General features: G+C 48.0%; 1 protein-coding gene across 5 annotated transcripts in view; it reads right to left on the reverse strand.

Moving 5' to 3' along the window:
• The window catches only part of LOC113405113 (cytochrome P450 4B1-like), a 31,530-nt gene extending 21,605 nt beyond the window's left edge, over positions 1-9,925 (reverse strand). The window contains exons 1-3 of one of the 5 annotated variants that reach the window (XM_026651931.1): positions 9,542-9,925; positions 6,857-6,995; positions 3,168-3,212 (exon numbers count right to left, since the gene is read on the reverse strand). In XM_026651931.1, the coding sequence (XP_026507716.1) occupies positions 3,168-3,212; positions 6,857-6,995; positions 9,542-9,748 (391 nt within the window). In that variant the 5' untranslated portion in view covers positions 9,749-9,925. Of the gene's footprint in view, positions 1-302; positions 309-3,167; positions 3,213-6,856; positions 6,996-7,689; positions 7,700-9,514 lie in introns of all 5 variants that reach the window. The other 4 variants (XM_026651932.1, XM_026651935.1, XM_026651933.1 and 1 more) reach the window with 4 other exon arrangements.
• Positions 9,926-14,990: the final 5,065 nt, after the last annotated feature.

Consider the following 14,990-nt stretch of genomic DNA (forward strand, 5'->3'; position numbering starts at 1 on the left):
TGGAACCACTTTGGTCCATGTAAAACGATTAATCCTTTCCCTGAGGAGGGAAACACACAGTTTTAAGCCTTCTGGATTGTGGCAGAGAGTCTGGACTTCTGTCCATAACTTACAGCTCATGACAAAAGAAATCAGACTGCTTAGATGGGCTTAACAAAAGGCCTCATCGAAACAAGATAAACCCAGACGATCTGGGCTGTGAAAGGTGGAATCTGAGGACTTGTCTACACTATAGGTTACATCAGCATAACTTAAGTCTCACAGGGGTGTGAATAAGCCACCCCCTGAGCGATGTAAGTTACACTGAACTAAGCACCAGTGTGGACAGCGCTATGTTGCCGAAGGGGTTTTATTATACTGATGGGAGAGCTCTCTCCCATCCCCATAGAGTGTCTTCACCAGACGCACTATAGCTGCATCTGTGCAGATGAGCCGTTGTAGCACTTCTAGTGTCGACTAGCCCGAAGAGACGGTGTTATGCCGTTGAAAGACAGTTGTTAATCAAAAAAAGGGTCTTTGTATTCATAATGGTTTATCTTGGAGAAAATGCAAACCCCTGCTGTGTGTGTACACTGCTGGAGAAAACTGGGTTGGAAAGCAGGGGTAGCTGTCCTAAATAAAGTATAAAGTGGCCACAAATACATTTTTTAGGCCAGGTCTACACTTAAAAAAATTGCATCTTCACAGCTGCATCAGTGCAGCTGCGCTGCTGTAGCACTTTAGTGAAGATGCTCTATGCCGATGGGAGAGAGCTCTCCTGTTGGCGTAGTTAATCCACCTCTGTGAGCGATGGTAGCTCTGTCGGTGGGAGAAGCTCTGTCTACACTGGCACTTAGGTTGGTATAACAATGTTGCTCAGGAGTGTGGATTTTTCACTCCCCTGGTGATGTAGTTATAGCGAAGTAATTCCCTAGTGTAGCGATGGCCTTAGGCTGGAAGTTGGAAGGTGGTTTATAACCATCAGAGAAGTGAGGTTCTGGAACAATGTCCCTATAGGAGTTGTGGGAACAAACCACCTAACTGGTTTGAAGATGTAGCTTGATACATTTAGGAACAGGATTATACGAGGGGGTTGCCTGCAGTGTCTGGGGACTGTACTTGATGACCCAACCAGTCCTTTCCAGTCCTATGTTCTATCTCCCTACTAGCTTTTAGGATTCTAGCTCAACAAGACCAGGGACTTTATTTGCATCAGTCAATCACCCTTGGGCAGCCGTCTCTACTATTTCGTTCTGTTGTTGTGCATATAACTAGTCTTATTTAGTTCAGCTAGATATACAATGCCTCTCACAAAGCATCTAAATGCTAAGCAACTAAATTGTGTGTGGTGACAGGGGGGTGTATACGCTCTACAAAGCTACATCCTATCCTGTGCCACCTTTGTGCTCCCATTTCTCATGGAAGAGAGGGCAGGATTCCCTGGAGATCTTTGGCATGGCTGTAATGCACAGAGCATACGTCAGGAAGATGGTGTGCAAAGATGGTTGAAGGCTCCCTTTTGCTTTGGCCTGAAGCTGGGGCCCTTACACGGAGATCCCTACGCTGACTGCTTTAACTTGTGCTGGCCTTTAACAGCCACAAGGAGGCAGGATTAGAGCTCCTGATTCCCAGCCTTGTGGTCATTGACGTACATCAGGACTTCTCAGCCAATGAGAATCAAATTAGAGTGGTCCATAGTGGGGTGGTGGAAAGCAGCAAAATCTCACGGCTTCTATGGGATCCCTGGGAGGTTAGGAAGGGGCAACTTGCTCCCTCACCTTGTTCTCCTGATGCTCTCATCCCATCCCTTCTCTGGCCCCCACCAGGTCCTGAAGCAGCTGCTTCCTTCTCTCCCCACCCACACAGACTCAGCTGCAGGGGAGGGGACAGATGACTCTTCAGTACTGGGTCTTTGAGCAAGGTGGAGTGAGTTTCAGCCCATAAGATCTCTTCCTCTTGTATTAATTTAGATGGAATAAATGGGCCCAAGAGCCAAGCGTGTTAACATAACCCAGTCACGGTCCAACATTTAACAGTTTCAAACATGGTTCAGGGTTTGGTGTGCAGAAACCCCAGCCTCCTTAGTACCAGGGCAAATGCACCATTACAAACGCTTTTAACCGCTTAGTAAAGATACTGGAAAAGAAGAAAAAACAGTTCAAGCATTTGAAATGTAAAATCTCAAGTAAGGCTTTCATTGTAACCACATCCCTTGTTCCCTTTCCCTTTAGCTGGAGAGAAGCTTTTAAGAAGGACAAACACCCTCGTGAGACAGTCTCTTACATGGTACCAAAGACGGTAATAACTGTCCTTAGTGGGGAGAGAGAAGTTAGTTGAAATGGCCTGGAGCCGATCCTATTTCCTAAGAGACAAAACAAGAGAACACCCAAAAGGGGAAGGAAAAGAACAGCAAAGATAGACATTGCAGCTTCAGTCTTTGGTGTTGACTTTTACTTGCAACCTCAGTGCTGAAAAAGCCCTAGGTAATAAGATTGTACGCTGCGCCTCTCAGAGACCCGGCAAACACGTACTAGCTTTGGGCTGTTTCAGACATTGCCGTTAGCTGCCTTTTTGGTCACAGGCTCACAGCAGATTCATAGATTCCAAGGCTAGAAGGGACCACTGCGATCATCTATTCCATGGGTTTTCAAACTTCATTGCACCGCGCCCCCCTTCTGACACAATGGTGTCACGCTGGATCCCGGAGATGCAGGAGAAAGTGGGGGTGGCAGCCATTATGGTAAAACTTGCCCTTTCCCCTTCTTTCCATCAGCCATCATCACATGAGGTGGCTTTTTCCCCAAAACGTCTTTCTTTTTAAGGACTTCAGAAGGGAGTGACAGGCAGAAGAGCCCAGCCCTTTATTATTTCATCCACCAATTAGGCCTAGTCTCTGACACAAAGATTTTGGTCCTTTGATTTCTAGTCCCCCACTTCTCTTGTTTACCGGACATGATCTGAACACAGCCCTTGAGTTATAGCCGGAGGCTTTTTTGTGTGGACTAGTTCAGTCTCTATCTCCGTTTTGCACCTTTTCCCATCAACGTTTATGGTTCTAGGTTGTTGTGACACTTTATACATTTCCCACTCGCTTTTCACAGTTGGGCTCACAAGTCGGGTAAATTTGTACACCCAGTTATCCCAAGAGAACGGAGTTATGTAATGTGAGAGCCAAAAAGCATACGTACCAGTCCATGGGACAAAGAAATGATAGAAGTCATCAGCCTTCGGATCTGAAAAACGCACCAGAGATGTGTGTTTTAATGGAGACAACTTTGCCTTCTAACGCAAACTATGGCAGTTAAATCAAGGGGTCATGGAGGGTGGTAAGTTCTCGCCCTCCCCTGACATCCTATACTTCAGTAGGAAAAAGCAAAGCATTTAAATGGAACCCATTAAGGGCTAGATTGTGGCTTTTAAGCTCCAGTGGGTGGTGGTAGTGCAGATCTGCCCTGCCCCAACAGGAGGTTGTGCCATAGACAGATACAGTGGTCAGGATTCTCACTGCTGCTCCGATAGCCTACATATGCTGATAACAGCCTGCACGGAGCTGGGAGAGTATTATCTCCATGAAGGGCCTCCATTGGGCATTATCCTTGTCCCTCTCCTGCAAGCCCCAGTTCATGGGGTGTGCTCTGGGGCAGGGCTGTAGCTGGCACCAGCACACCCATTCTGGCTTGCACCACCAGCCATACGAAGCCCTGGGGACGACGGCAGAATTTACACCAGAGGCAATCTTGGTCGCCGGAGCAGCCCATAATCAGGAGGGCAGAAATGTCAGTTCCAGCCCACTTTGCCTCCCTTGTCCCTGGGCACGTGGCCCAGAATCTCAGCCAGTTTCTCCCAGCGCTGCTGGCTGGGCTGGGGAGGAGGCGAGCAATCTGACAAGACAGGCGGGGGGATGGGAGCAGAAACAAGCCCTACATTTAGATCGATGTATAGGGAAAGGTCATTGGACTTGAGGTCGGATTGGGACAGAGGTGCTTTCCCTAATCTTGGAGCGAAGTCCACGTAGGATAGGGAGGGATGGCGGGTGATATTATCTCAGAGCTCAGACGGCAGGGCACACCTGGCCGCCACTCTTGAGAGGACTCTCTTCTGCCTCTCGCCTTCCTTCAGAAGCAAAGTCCATCAGCTGAAGGGGCGTGGAAGGCACTGGGTTAACAGTCCTCTTTAGAGTCACCGAGCAGGTGTGATCGGGCAGTGTGTGCGCAGGTCCAATAAACCTGCGGCTGCCAACACACAAACAGCGCAAATGTTCGCCCCTGAGACCTTCAGCACCAACACCACTTGAATTAAAGAAGCACCTCCTTTGGCTGTGATGAAGGAGAGTCATATCCTCACAGCAGCCAGCCGCTAGAGGCCGATATGGTCACACAAATTAGCTCAATGTGCCACGCAAGCTTCCTCCACACTGCGCCTCAGAACCATTGGCTACAGGGACAACCTCCGGAGGAGAAAAGGGTAATCCAAGCCCCGCGCCTAGTCAATCCAGGGCTGAACTGAGATGACCGTGTCCAGCTGGGGCCCCTTTGTTGTCAGAAAGCTCTTCAGAAACCGGGCGGGAGTTCGGAGAAGAGCAACAGAAATGATGTATGGGGGTCATTAAGGAAGCTCAAAACAGCTGGATACATGTGTCTTAGCTAAGCAACAGCCATCAGGGGCCAAATGGTCTCCAAATATGTAAACAGTATAAACCACAAAACAGCAGAGGAATTATATGGGGATGCAAGTTGGGAGAGGGGAGGTGTGGTGGGGGATGGGGTGTAGGAACAAATAGGATAAAATGAGTAAAGTGAAAATTTAGGCCCAGATACTCAAAGATATTTAGGCACCTCACTGCCAGTGAAAATCAGTGTGTGTTAGGAACTTAAATACCCTTGTGGATCTGGGCCTTAGGCTGTATTTCAAACAAATGTTTCCTGACAGTTCAAGCTTTGAGCCTGTGAAATACACAATAAGAAAGAGATACCATGGTGACGAGGGCCATGTAAGCAGATAGAAATAATCTGGCATTGGCAAGGGGATGGAGTAGATTATTATGAGGGGTTTTTCCTCCTTTCCCATCAATGGTATTGGTCTATCTTGTTTAGGGTTTCTATAGCACCTCAGCACTTCTCAGGTATAGACAGATTCAGCAAAGTTGCCAGGAAGTGCTAACTGCGTTTGTGCACTGTAGACCCCGACCCACTAGCTATTGGGCTGTCACCACCAATCCAGTTCATGTAAACCACTAAACTTCAGAGGTGGAATCCTGACCCCATTGACTTCGGCGGGTCCACGATTTCACCCTTTACTGCGGTTCAGTTTCTAGCTGCTGACCTGTAGGTGAAAGGTTCTGTCTCCCACCATTACCAATCTCCTAAGCCTGCCGGTTTTTCAAACACCACTCTGCTCCTTAGAGCCTGGTAAAACAGATTCTAGGAAGTGGTATTAGGCTCATCCACCGAGCATACTGCTCAGAGCTAGTTCATTGCTTTTAGGTAAGTGAAGCAGCAGGACCTGCTTTCCATGTGTAACCCACTGGGCAGCTAGTGTTGACGGTCCCCCTCTGGGTCTGAGGCACAGAGGATACAAGTACAGACACTGCTAAGGAGTCAGACTCTTCAGCTTATGCTCTAGCGGCTCATTCATTTAGCCCTGGAATTTCCCAGTTCAGTCTCTGGTATGTCAGCCAAGCTGGCGGCTGTCACACAGGCAATTTGCTGACAGATGTTTTGTGTTCTTAGAAGACTATTCAAATAATTGCACAGGGTAAAATTCACTTCCATACAGAGGGTTTGCACCTAGCCTATGCACAACTTAACCTCCATTTTAGTCTGTTTCGAGGGCCTCGTAACCCTTGGCTGGCCCTCTGCGCATGAATGAATTTTGTTGTTCTGAGTTCACTTTGGTTTTTAATTGAATCTTGCAGTGCACACCTACACTGGGGTCCCTGAGGAAGACCAAAACAGCTGAATATGTGTGAACTGCAAAACAGGAGAGGAATGATATAAGGATGCAAGTTGGGGCGTGTGTGGGGCGAGGGGTGTTAATATGTAGCAGCAAATACAGTAACTCCTCACTTAACGGCCTCCTGCTTAACATTGTTTCAAAGTTACGTTGGTGCTCAAGTAAGGAACATGCTTGTTTAAAGTTTTGCAATGCTCCCTTATAATGTCATTTGGCTGCCTGCTCTGTCCACTGCTTGTAAGATTCTGTGGAAGAGCTGCGACTTTACAAGGGAGCATTGCACAAGTTCCTCTTCTCTGCCTCCTCCCCCTCCTACCCAGCGCTTTCCCCACTGCCAAACAGCTGTTTGGCGGTGCTTAGGACTTTCTGGGAGGGAGGAGGAGGAGTGGAGACGCAGCGCTTCCCCGCTGCTCCCCCTCCCTCCCAGAAAGTCCCTGCTCCTTTCCCCCCATCCCCCCAAAGTCCTAAGCAGCACCAAACAGCTGTTTGACGGCGCTTAGGACTTTCTGGGAGGGAGGGGGAGGAGCGGAGATGTGGCGCTTCCTTGGAACCTAACCCCCCGCATTTACATTAAATCTTATGGGAAAATTGGATTCGTTTAACATCGTTTCACTTAAAGTTGCATTTTTCAGGAACATAACTACGACATTAAGTGAGGAGTTACTGTAGTTCTATAACAAGGCTACAGATTTCAAGATATCAGCACTCCACTAAAAGTGGACTTTGGTGGCAGGAACACTTAGCAACAGTAATCCTAAAACGAATTTTCCTTTCATAGTTTTGGCTCAAGCAAGGGGGGATGGGGGCATCATTTTAGCTCCCTGCTTCAGGTGCCAAAATGTTGTGGGCTGGCCCTGACTTTGGTGGCAGGAACACTTAGCAACTGTAATCCTAAGAACTCAGAAATAAAGTTGCATGTTCTCACCTCCTCTGCTATATACAGCCTTGGCGTATTCGGGGTGGTAGATATTCAGGAATCCTAAGAAACCTCCAAACCATACAGAGTGAGCACATGGGTATTTCTCTGCCCAAGATATGACCTTGTTGAGTTCTTGATCTTGAAGCTGTAATGATTTTTTACAAAGAAAAAAAATACTGTTTATGGAGAAAATAAAGGCGCAGTAAAGGATGGTCTAGTGGTGAAGTATTGATAAAGGTTTATATTATGGTAGCACCTAAATATATCAGGATTGGGGCTGCATTGTGCGGGGAGCTGTACAAACACAGAAGAAAGGCAATCCCTGCCCTGAAGAGCTTAGGCACTGGACTAAGACGCAGCAGACTTAGGTTCAATTCACAGCTCTGCTACTGACTCCCTGTGTGACCTTGGACAAATCAGTTAACGCCCCTGGGCCAGTTTATGATAGTCTGAGTAGCACCTTCCCCATCCCACCAATTGTTCCCATTGATTTCAGTGGCTGTACTTGTGATAACGTTATTAGTCTACCTAGGAAAGATCATTCCAGTCTGGGCCTCTGTATCTCAAATGGGGATAATATGATTTTCTTTCTCCTACTGTTTGCCTGTCTCATCTACTTAGATTGTAAACTCTTTGCAGTGCCTAGCACAATGGGACCCTGAACTAAAGAGAGGTCTATGGGTGCGGCTATAAGAGAAACAATAAATACAAGTATTAATTAACATGATTCACATCGAGGGTTGCCAACTTTAAACTCGCACAAAACCAAACACCCTTGCTCTGCCCCAGCCTCGCCTCTGAGACCCCGCCCCTTCTCCAAGGCCCCACCCCCTGCTCACTCCATCCCCCCTCCTGTTGCTCGCTCTTCCCCACCCTCACTTGCTTGCTTATTTTCACCAGGATGGCTCAGAGGGTTGGGGTGCGGGAGGAGTTGAGGGCTCTGGCTGTGGGTGCAGGCTCTGGGGTAGAGCTGGGGATGAGGGGTTTCGGTTAAGGAGGGGGCTTTGGGATGGGGGGTGGAGCTGAGGGGCTTGGAGTATAGGAGGGGGCTCTGGGCTGAGGCAGGGGGCTGCGGTGTGGGTGGGGGTATGGGCTCTGGGCTGGGGGTGCGGGTTCCATATTGGGGCCAGAAATGAGGGGTTCAGGGTGTGGGAAGGAGCTCTAGGTTGGGGCAGGGGGTTGGGGTGCGGGGAATGAGGGCTCCAGCTGGGGGTGCAGACTCTGGTGTGCGGCCAGGGATGAGGGATTTGGGGTGCAGGAGAGTGATCCGGGCTGGGGCTGAGGGATTCGGAGGGTTGGAGGGAGATCAGGGCTGGGGCAGGGGGTTGGGGTGTGGGAGGGGCTGAGGGGGGCACGCTCTGGGTGGCACTTACCTCACACAGCTCCCAGAAGCAGCTTTGTGTGCCCCCTCCAGCTCCTACACAGAGGCATGGCCAGCTCTGGTGTGCGCTGCCTTGTCTGCAGGCCCCGCCCCTGCAGCTTCCATTGGCTGTGGTTTCTGGCCAATGGGAGCTGCAGAGCCAGCTCTAGGGGAGCCAGAATGTGGAGGCCCCTGGCTGCCCCTATGCATAGGAGCCGGAGCGGGGGACATGCCACTGCTTCCAGTAGCTGCACGGAGCCATGTCAGACAGAGAACCTGCCTTAGCCCTGCTGCGCCACTGACCAGACTTTTAACGGCCCGATCAGCGATGCTGACTGGAGCTGCCAAGGTCCCCTTTCGATCAAGTGTTCCGGACAAAATCTGGACACCTGGCAACCCTATTCACATCTGCAGAGTCTAAGGCAGCCTCCTGGTGCTTAGGATGGCAAATACAAGTGTTACCAAGTCCGCCAAAAGTATTGATGATTCAACAAATGAATACAGCCCTCAAGGAGAAAACGCTTACAGGGCAAAGAGAAAAACACTCAAAAGAAGTGGCTCTTTTCTCAAACCGTGTAAATATATTTAGGAGGTAAATATATTGGGTACATTTATTTAGCAAGAGACTCTCCCTTCTCCTCTCTGATGGACTTGGCTTAGAAAAAAAGGGAGGTGGGTTCTCAAAGATAAGCAGCCTCCATTGAAAGGAACAGTCGATCCAGCATCAAGGGAGGCAGAGAGTGTCTAGTAAATGTCACACACACACACACACACCCCAAAATATTCAAAGCATTAAATGTAGCGAGATCAGTATGAACAGTAAAATAGAGAGGGGTGTGAATTCCAAAACCCGGGAGGTAAAATTCCAGCTGGGAATTTTAGCTCCCCTCTGATGTGAGACCCCCGAGAAAGCCACTGGCAGCTTCTGATCTGTCTGTGAGACTTGGCGCTGATCCTTGTTACAGCAGAACCTTGCAATATTTTGGCCCAAGTTTTCAAAAGTGGCCTCAGTTTTGGGGGTACCTCCATTTTTGGGTGCCCAAGGGAGATACCTTGAGCCTGGTTGAATTGTGTTGCGGGTGCTCAGCACCTCTGAAGAAATCAAGCCCTAGATATTTAACACTGAGCACTGAAAAATGCAAACTTTCCCCCTCCCCCCAATGATGACAGTGGCCTTTACCGTTCACACAGAAAATCACTGACATCTCCCCATTTCTCTGCAAGTACGGGACAGTAGGGAAGTGTGCTGAGATTACCAAGACTTCATTCGTTCGTGACACTCACTCCGACACGCTCCCTAATACATTATCAAGTAGTATCATAGACCGTACCTCATGGGCATGGCCATACAGCCAGTGCCTTGGCGGGCCTGGGAAACAATCTAGGGCTTTGAGCAGTTGCTGTCTCCTCCGACACAGCTGGATCACTTTCAGAAGTACATGAGTCAGGCAAAACACAGCAGCCAGGTAAAAAATCCAATAGATGTCCACATGCAGCCAGGCCCAGGAGGGCCCCATGCTGTCCAGCACAGATGTCATGGTGCTGTCAGCCGTTGTCTCTCTTGCATATGCACTGAGTTCACAATCTACACACACACCCCTATCCCTGTGTGCAGTGGGAGCTGGAGCGAAGAGCCAGGGCTGGACTGCCTCTGAGATATCCTGTTACAGAGCCAAACTGCCCAGATGGAAACCATAAATGTCATGCGACCTATCAGCGATCACACAGGCATGAGGAGAAATGCTCAGTGGCCAGAGGTAAACTGATAGCAGTCCAGTCCTGAACCCCTCCCCACAACACACGAGTAAACAGACGGACTTTGCAGCATGGTCCGAAGACCAGTACATGCATATCCTGTTAAACCAGCTGGGGAAGTGAATTCCAGTCATTATTTTTACAGATATAGAGAGAGACCTTTGTATGTATTTATATACACACACACATACAGACATGTATCTATATAATGTAGCGGGGCTGATAACCTCAGTCAGAGGTGGTGCTATCCAACCCTTCCCATTATCAGACCATTTTCAGTTGCTTTACTGAAACTGTTTGGGCTGACATTTGCCATTCCGGTGTCTGCCCGCTGGTCGCAGGCAATGTGGGGGAGCGACCTCCCTGTTAGAATCAGGGAGCAAGACTCAGATCCTAGGGAGAGGGGAGCAGTTTGGAAAAAGGAACCAAGAGGAGAAGGAAGAGAAACATGGACTTGTAACGATGCTGGTTCTGGTGGGACCCAACGGAGAGTGCCAATTCAGGACAAATTGCTTAGAGCAGGGCAGTTACAGCCCAAGGCTGGGGGTCCTTTGCACACCAAGGCAAACCAAACCAGCCAAACAGAGAAGACTTCGGTTTTACCCCACTGGCTAACCATAAGACACACAACAATTCCAGTATCACCACCAGTGCCACTCGTTATGGGGACAAATGGTTATGAAAACCAAGACCCCAGTAAAAGAAAAAGGTTCTCCTGATCCCAAAGGACCAAGCCCCAGACCCAGGTGAATATACAAATCAGATCTTACCCACAAATCACACTGTTGCCAATCCTTTAGAATCTAAAATCTAAAGGTTTATTCGTAAAAGGAAAAAGATATAGATGAGAGCTAGAGTTGCTTAAATGGAATCAATTACATACAGTAATGACAAAGTTCTTGGTTCAGGCTTGTAGCAGTGATGGAAAAAACTGCTATAAGTTCAGATCAAGTCTCTGGAGTACATCCACAGCTGGGACGGGTCATTCAGTCCTTTGTTCAGAGCTTCAGTTTGTAGCAAAGTCCGTCCAAAGGCAAGAAGCAGGATTGAAGACAAAATGGAGGGGTTTCCAGGGCCTTTTATATCCTCTGCCCTGTGGAAGACCACAGCAGCAAGATGGAGCCTGGAGTCACATGGGCAAGCCACATGTCCATGCATGACTCAGTTCTTTACAGGTGGCAGCCATTGCTCATATGCTATCTTGAACATTCCCAGGAAGACTTCTTATGTGGATTGGAGTCTTCCAAGGTCTATTGTCAGTTAAGTGTTTCTTGACTGGGCACTTAACTTGCAAATTCCTTTCTCAAGAAGCTTTGTACAATATTTGCTGCAAATATATAACAGTGGTTGCACCAATGATCTATACGGTCACAGGTTATATTAACAACATCACAGGACTGTGAGTGGGGATGAGAGGATACTAGGACTGGCTGGGCAAGGAGACTGGGACTGTAATCGGGTGCCTAAACTTAGACACCAAGAACTAAATTCTCCAGTCGTTTTCACCAGGGGTAAAGGAGTGTGACTCTATTGGCTTCAGTGGAGTTTACACCAGACTTACATTGTTGTAAGAGATATCAGAATCAAGCCCCCAGTTTCGAAAAGCTTGACCTACTGACTTGCCCATGGTCATCTAACGAGTCCAGTAGCTCAAAGGTCTCTAGGTCCCAATGCATTCCTCAGCTTAGAACAAACCAGCAATTAAGAGTTGAGTTACAATTCTTTGTCCTTTTGAGTCCCAAGGTCATCTAGGCCAGACCCTCAACGGATGTAAATCAGAGTGGCTCCATTGACTTCAATGCAGCTATATCAGCTGGGCAGCTGTCCCATCGATCTGTTATTTGTTGTTTTTTAAGCTTAATGGAACTGCAGAAATTTACAGGTGTTACTTACTTAACCTTAAAGAAGAGGTGAGTGTTTGTGTTTGAATTCATTGAAACCTAGACACAGTGTATCCTCCTGTTTTACAAAAGGCTAGATCCTGTGAGAGTCTATGGACCTCTTGCCAATGACCGGGCATCCTGAGAGCCAGTTCCTGGCCGCTTTGTGTTTGTCTGGTGGTACAAAGGGCACAGACATCTCTCCCAACATGTTGGCTCTGACACACAATGAGTCCCTGGGTACAGCAAACCTGGCATAAACAGTTCCATGCCACCTGCTCCACCCATAGCTGGATGGGACTTTTCTGGGAGGTCCAGGAGCGGGAGGGGCAGAACTGAAGTATTTTTACTATTACTTCTTTGTATTCTGTCTTCCAGTGATTCCCAATCAGTAGGGAAATCCCTATGGGACTGCTCTTGCCAGAGTAATTTAAAGCAGCCCTTAGGCTGCTCAGGTCAGTGGAAATTTCGCTTAGGTCGCATTTCTTCCCCTGCCCTGGGTTCTTTAGGTGCAGTTCAGCTAGATACAGGGACCTTGCCCTGAACTCAGTGGGAAGATGCTCTAAGCCGCCACAGATCTAGAGTTAAGATCTCTTAGGCCTTTAATACAGTCTCATTTTCCTCTTAGAAATTTCCCATTGTAGTACTCCCAGTACAGCTCCAGCGGGGGCAGGAACAGTGGGAGCACTTGTGTAGGCATGGCCACCCCCATTGTTTATAACTACCAGGTTGTCTATGCCTGCTTGGAACAGGATGAGTTGACCCAGCCTCATTGTTTGAAATGGACTAGATTGGATGTGATTGCAGAGCCACTGGCCATTATCTTTGAAAACTCATGGCGATTGGGGGAGGTCCCGGATGTCTGGAAAAAGGCTAATGTAGTGCCCATCTTTAAAAAAGGGAAGAAGGAGGATCCGGGGAACTACAGGCCAATCAACCTCAGCTCAGTCCCTGGAAAAATCATGGAGCAGGTCCTCAAGGAATCAATTCTGAAGCACTTAGAGGAGAGGAAAGTGATCAGGAACAGTCAGCATGGATTCACCAAGGGCAAGTCGTGCCTGACTAATCTAATTGCCTTCTATGAGGAGATAACTGGGTCTGTGGATGAGGGGAAAGCAGTGGATGTGTTATTCCTTGACTTTAGCAAAGCTTTTGATATGGTCTCCCACAGTATTCTTGCCAGCAAGTTAAAGAAGTATGGGCTGGATGAATGGACTATAAGGTGGATAGAAAGCTGGCTAGATTGTCAGGCTCAAAGGGTAGTGGTCAATGGCTCCATGTCTAGTTGGCAGCCAGTTTCAAGCGGAGTGCCCCAAGGGTCGGTCCTGGGGCCGGTTTTGTTCAATATCTTCATTAATGATCTGGGGGATAGCGTGGACTGCACTCTCAGCAAGTTTGCAGATGACACTAAACTGGGAGAAGTGGTAGATACGCTGGAGGGTAGGGATAGGATACAGAGGGACCTAGACAAATTAGAGAATTGGGCCAAAAGAAATCTGATGAGGTTCAACAGGGACAAGTGCAGAGTCCTGCACTTAGGACGGAAGAATCCCATTCACTGTTACAGACTAGGGACCGAATGGCTAGGAAGCAGTTCTGCAGAAAAGGACCTAGGGGTTACAGTGAACGAGAAGCTGGATATGAGTCAACAGTGTGCCCTTGTTGCCAAGAAGACTAATGGCATTTTGGGCTGTATAAGTAGGGGCATTGCCAGCAGATCGAGGGACGTGATCATTCCCCTCTATTCGACATTGGTGAGGTCTCATCTGGAGTACTGTGTCCAGTTTTGGGCCCCACACTACAAGAAGGATGTGGGAAAATTGGAAAGAGTCCAGCAGAGGGCAACAAAAATGATTAGGGTGCTGGAGCACATGACTTATGAGGAGAGGCTGAGGGAACTGGGATTGTTTAGTCTGCAGAAGAGAAGAATGAGGGGGGATTTGATAGCTGCTTTCAGCTACCTGAAAAGGGGTTCCAAAGAGGGTGGATCTAGACTGTTCTCAGTGGTAGCAGATGACAGAACAAGGAGTAATGGTCTCAAGTTGTAGTGGGGGAGGTCTAGGTTGGATATTAGGAAAAACTTTTTCACTAGGAGGGTGGTGAAGCACTGGAATGGGTTACCTAGGGAGGTAGTGGAATCTCCTTCCTTAGAGGTTTTTAAGGTGAGGCTTGACAAAGCCCTGGCTGGGATGATTTTGTTGGGAATTGGTCCTGCTTTGAGCAGGGGGTTGGACTAGATAACCTCCTGAGGTCCCTTCCAACCCTGATATTCTATGATTCTATGATTCTATTTCTTGGATGTGGGGAAGATCTCATTCAACAGTTAGAGCTTCTATTCCTTGTGTTTTAGAGTATGTAGTGTACTGAACGTTTGAAGGGTTATCTATTTCCTCTCCCAAGAGTTTACTGAGCAGCTTTCTCAGCTTAGCACAAAGGTCATTATTTGTGCACAATACAGTTAAAGGTTTATGAAGGAGTTGTATAACATGTATCTCCCTTTGAGGGATCTGCTTCCACAAAGGGACCTTAAATTAATCTTATCAGTGCTTATGAAGCCACAATTTGAACCCTTAGCACAGTGGTCTTTGTTTTATTTATCTATCAAAACTGTTTATTATTGCTATAACCATCAGCCAGAAGGGTAAATGAATTGCTTGCTTTGATAGCCGATAAGCCTTCACAAAGTCAAAGTGGATCTTAGACCTAATCCCAGGTTTTTAACCAAAAATAGTATCTGAGTTTCATGTCAGATTAAATTTACTGGTATTTTCCCCCAAACTGCATACTAATAAAAGGGAATCTGTGTCACATACCTGAGATGTTAGAAAGGTTTTAGCATATTATTTAAATAGAACAAAGGGCTTTAGGAAATCATCTAGGTTGTTTCTTATGCTAATAATTAAAGCTAAGATTATGTCATAGAGGTTACGGAAGTCACAGAGACCTCTGTGACATTTTCCACTTCAGCCCCGGTGGAACTGGAGCTGTCAGCTGGCAGGGTCCCTAGAGATCTCAGCAACTGTGTGTGGCAGGGGGCACCCACAGCTCTCAGCCACCACGGCGATGGGGGGGACCTCAGAGCTGTCAGCCACCATGGTGGTGGGTGATGGACCCCCACCCTCCATGCCTGCAGCAGGTCTTGAGC

This window comes from Terrapene carolina, unplaced genomic scaffold (assembly GCF_002925995.2).
Source record: "Terrapene carolina triunguis isolate 2854851 unplaced genomic scaffold, T_m_triunguis-2.0 Scaffold110, whole genome shotgun sequence".
In the NCBI taxonomy this organism is placed as follows: domain Eukaryota; kingdom Metazoa; phylum Chordata; order Testudines; family Emydidae; genus Terrapene; species Terrapene triunguis.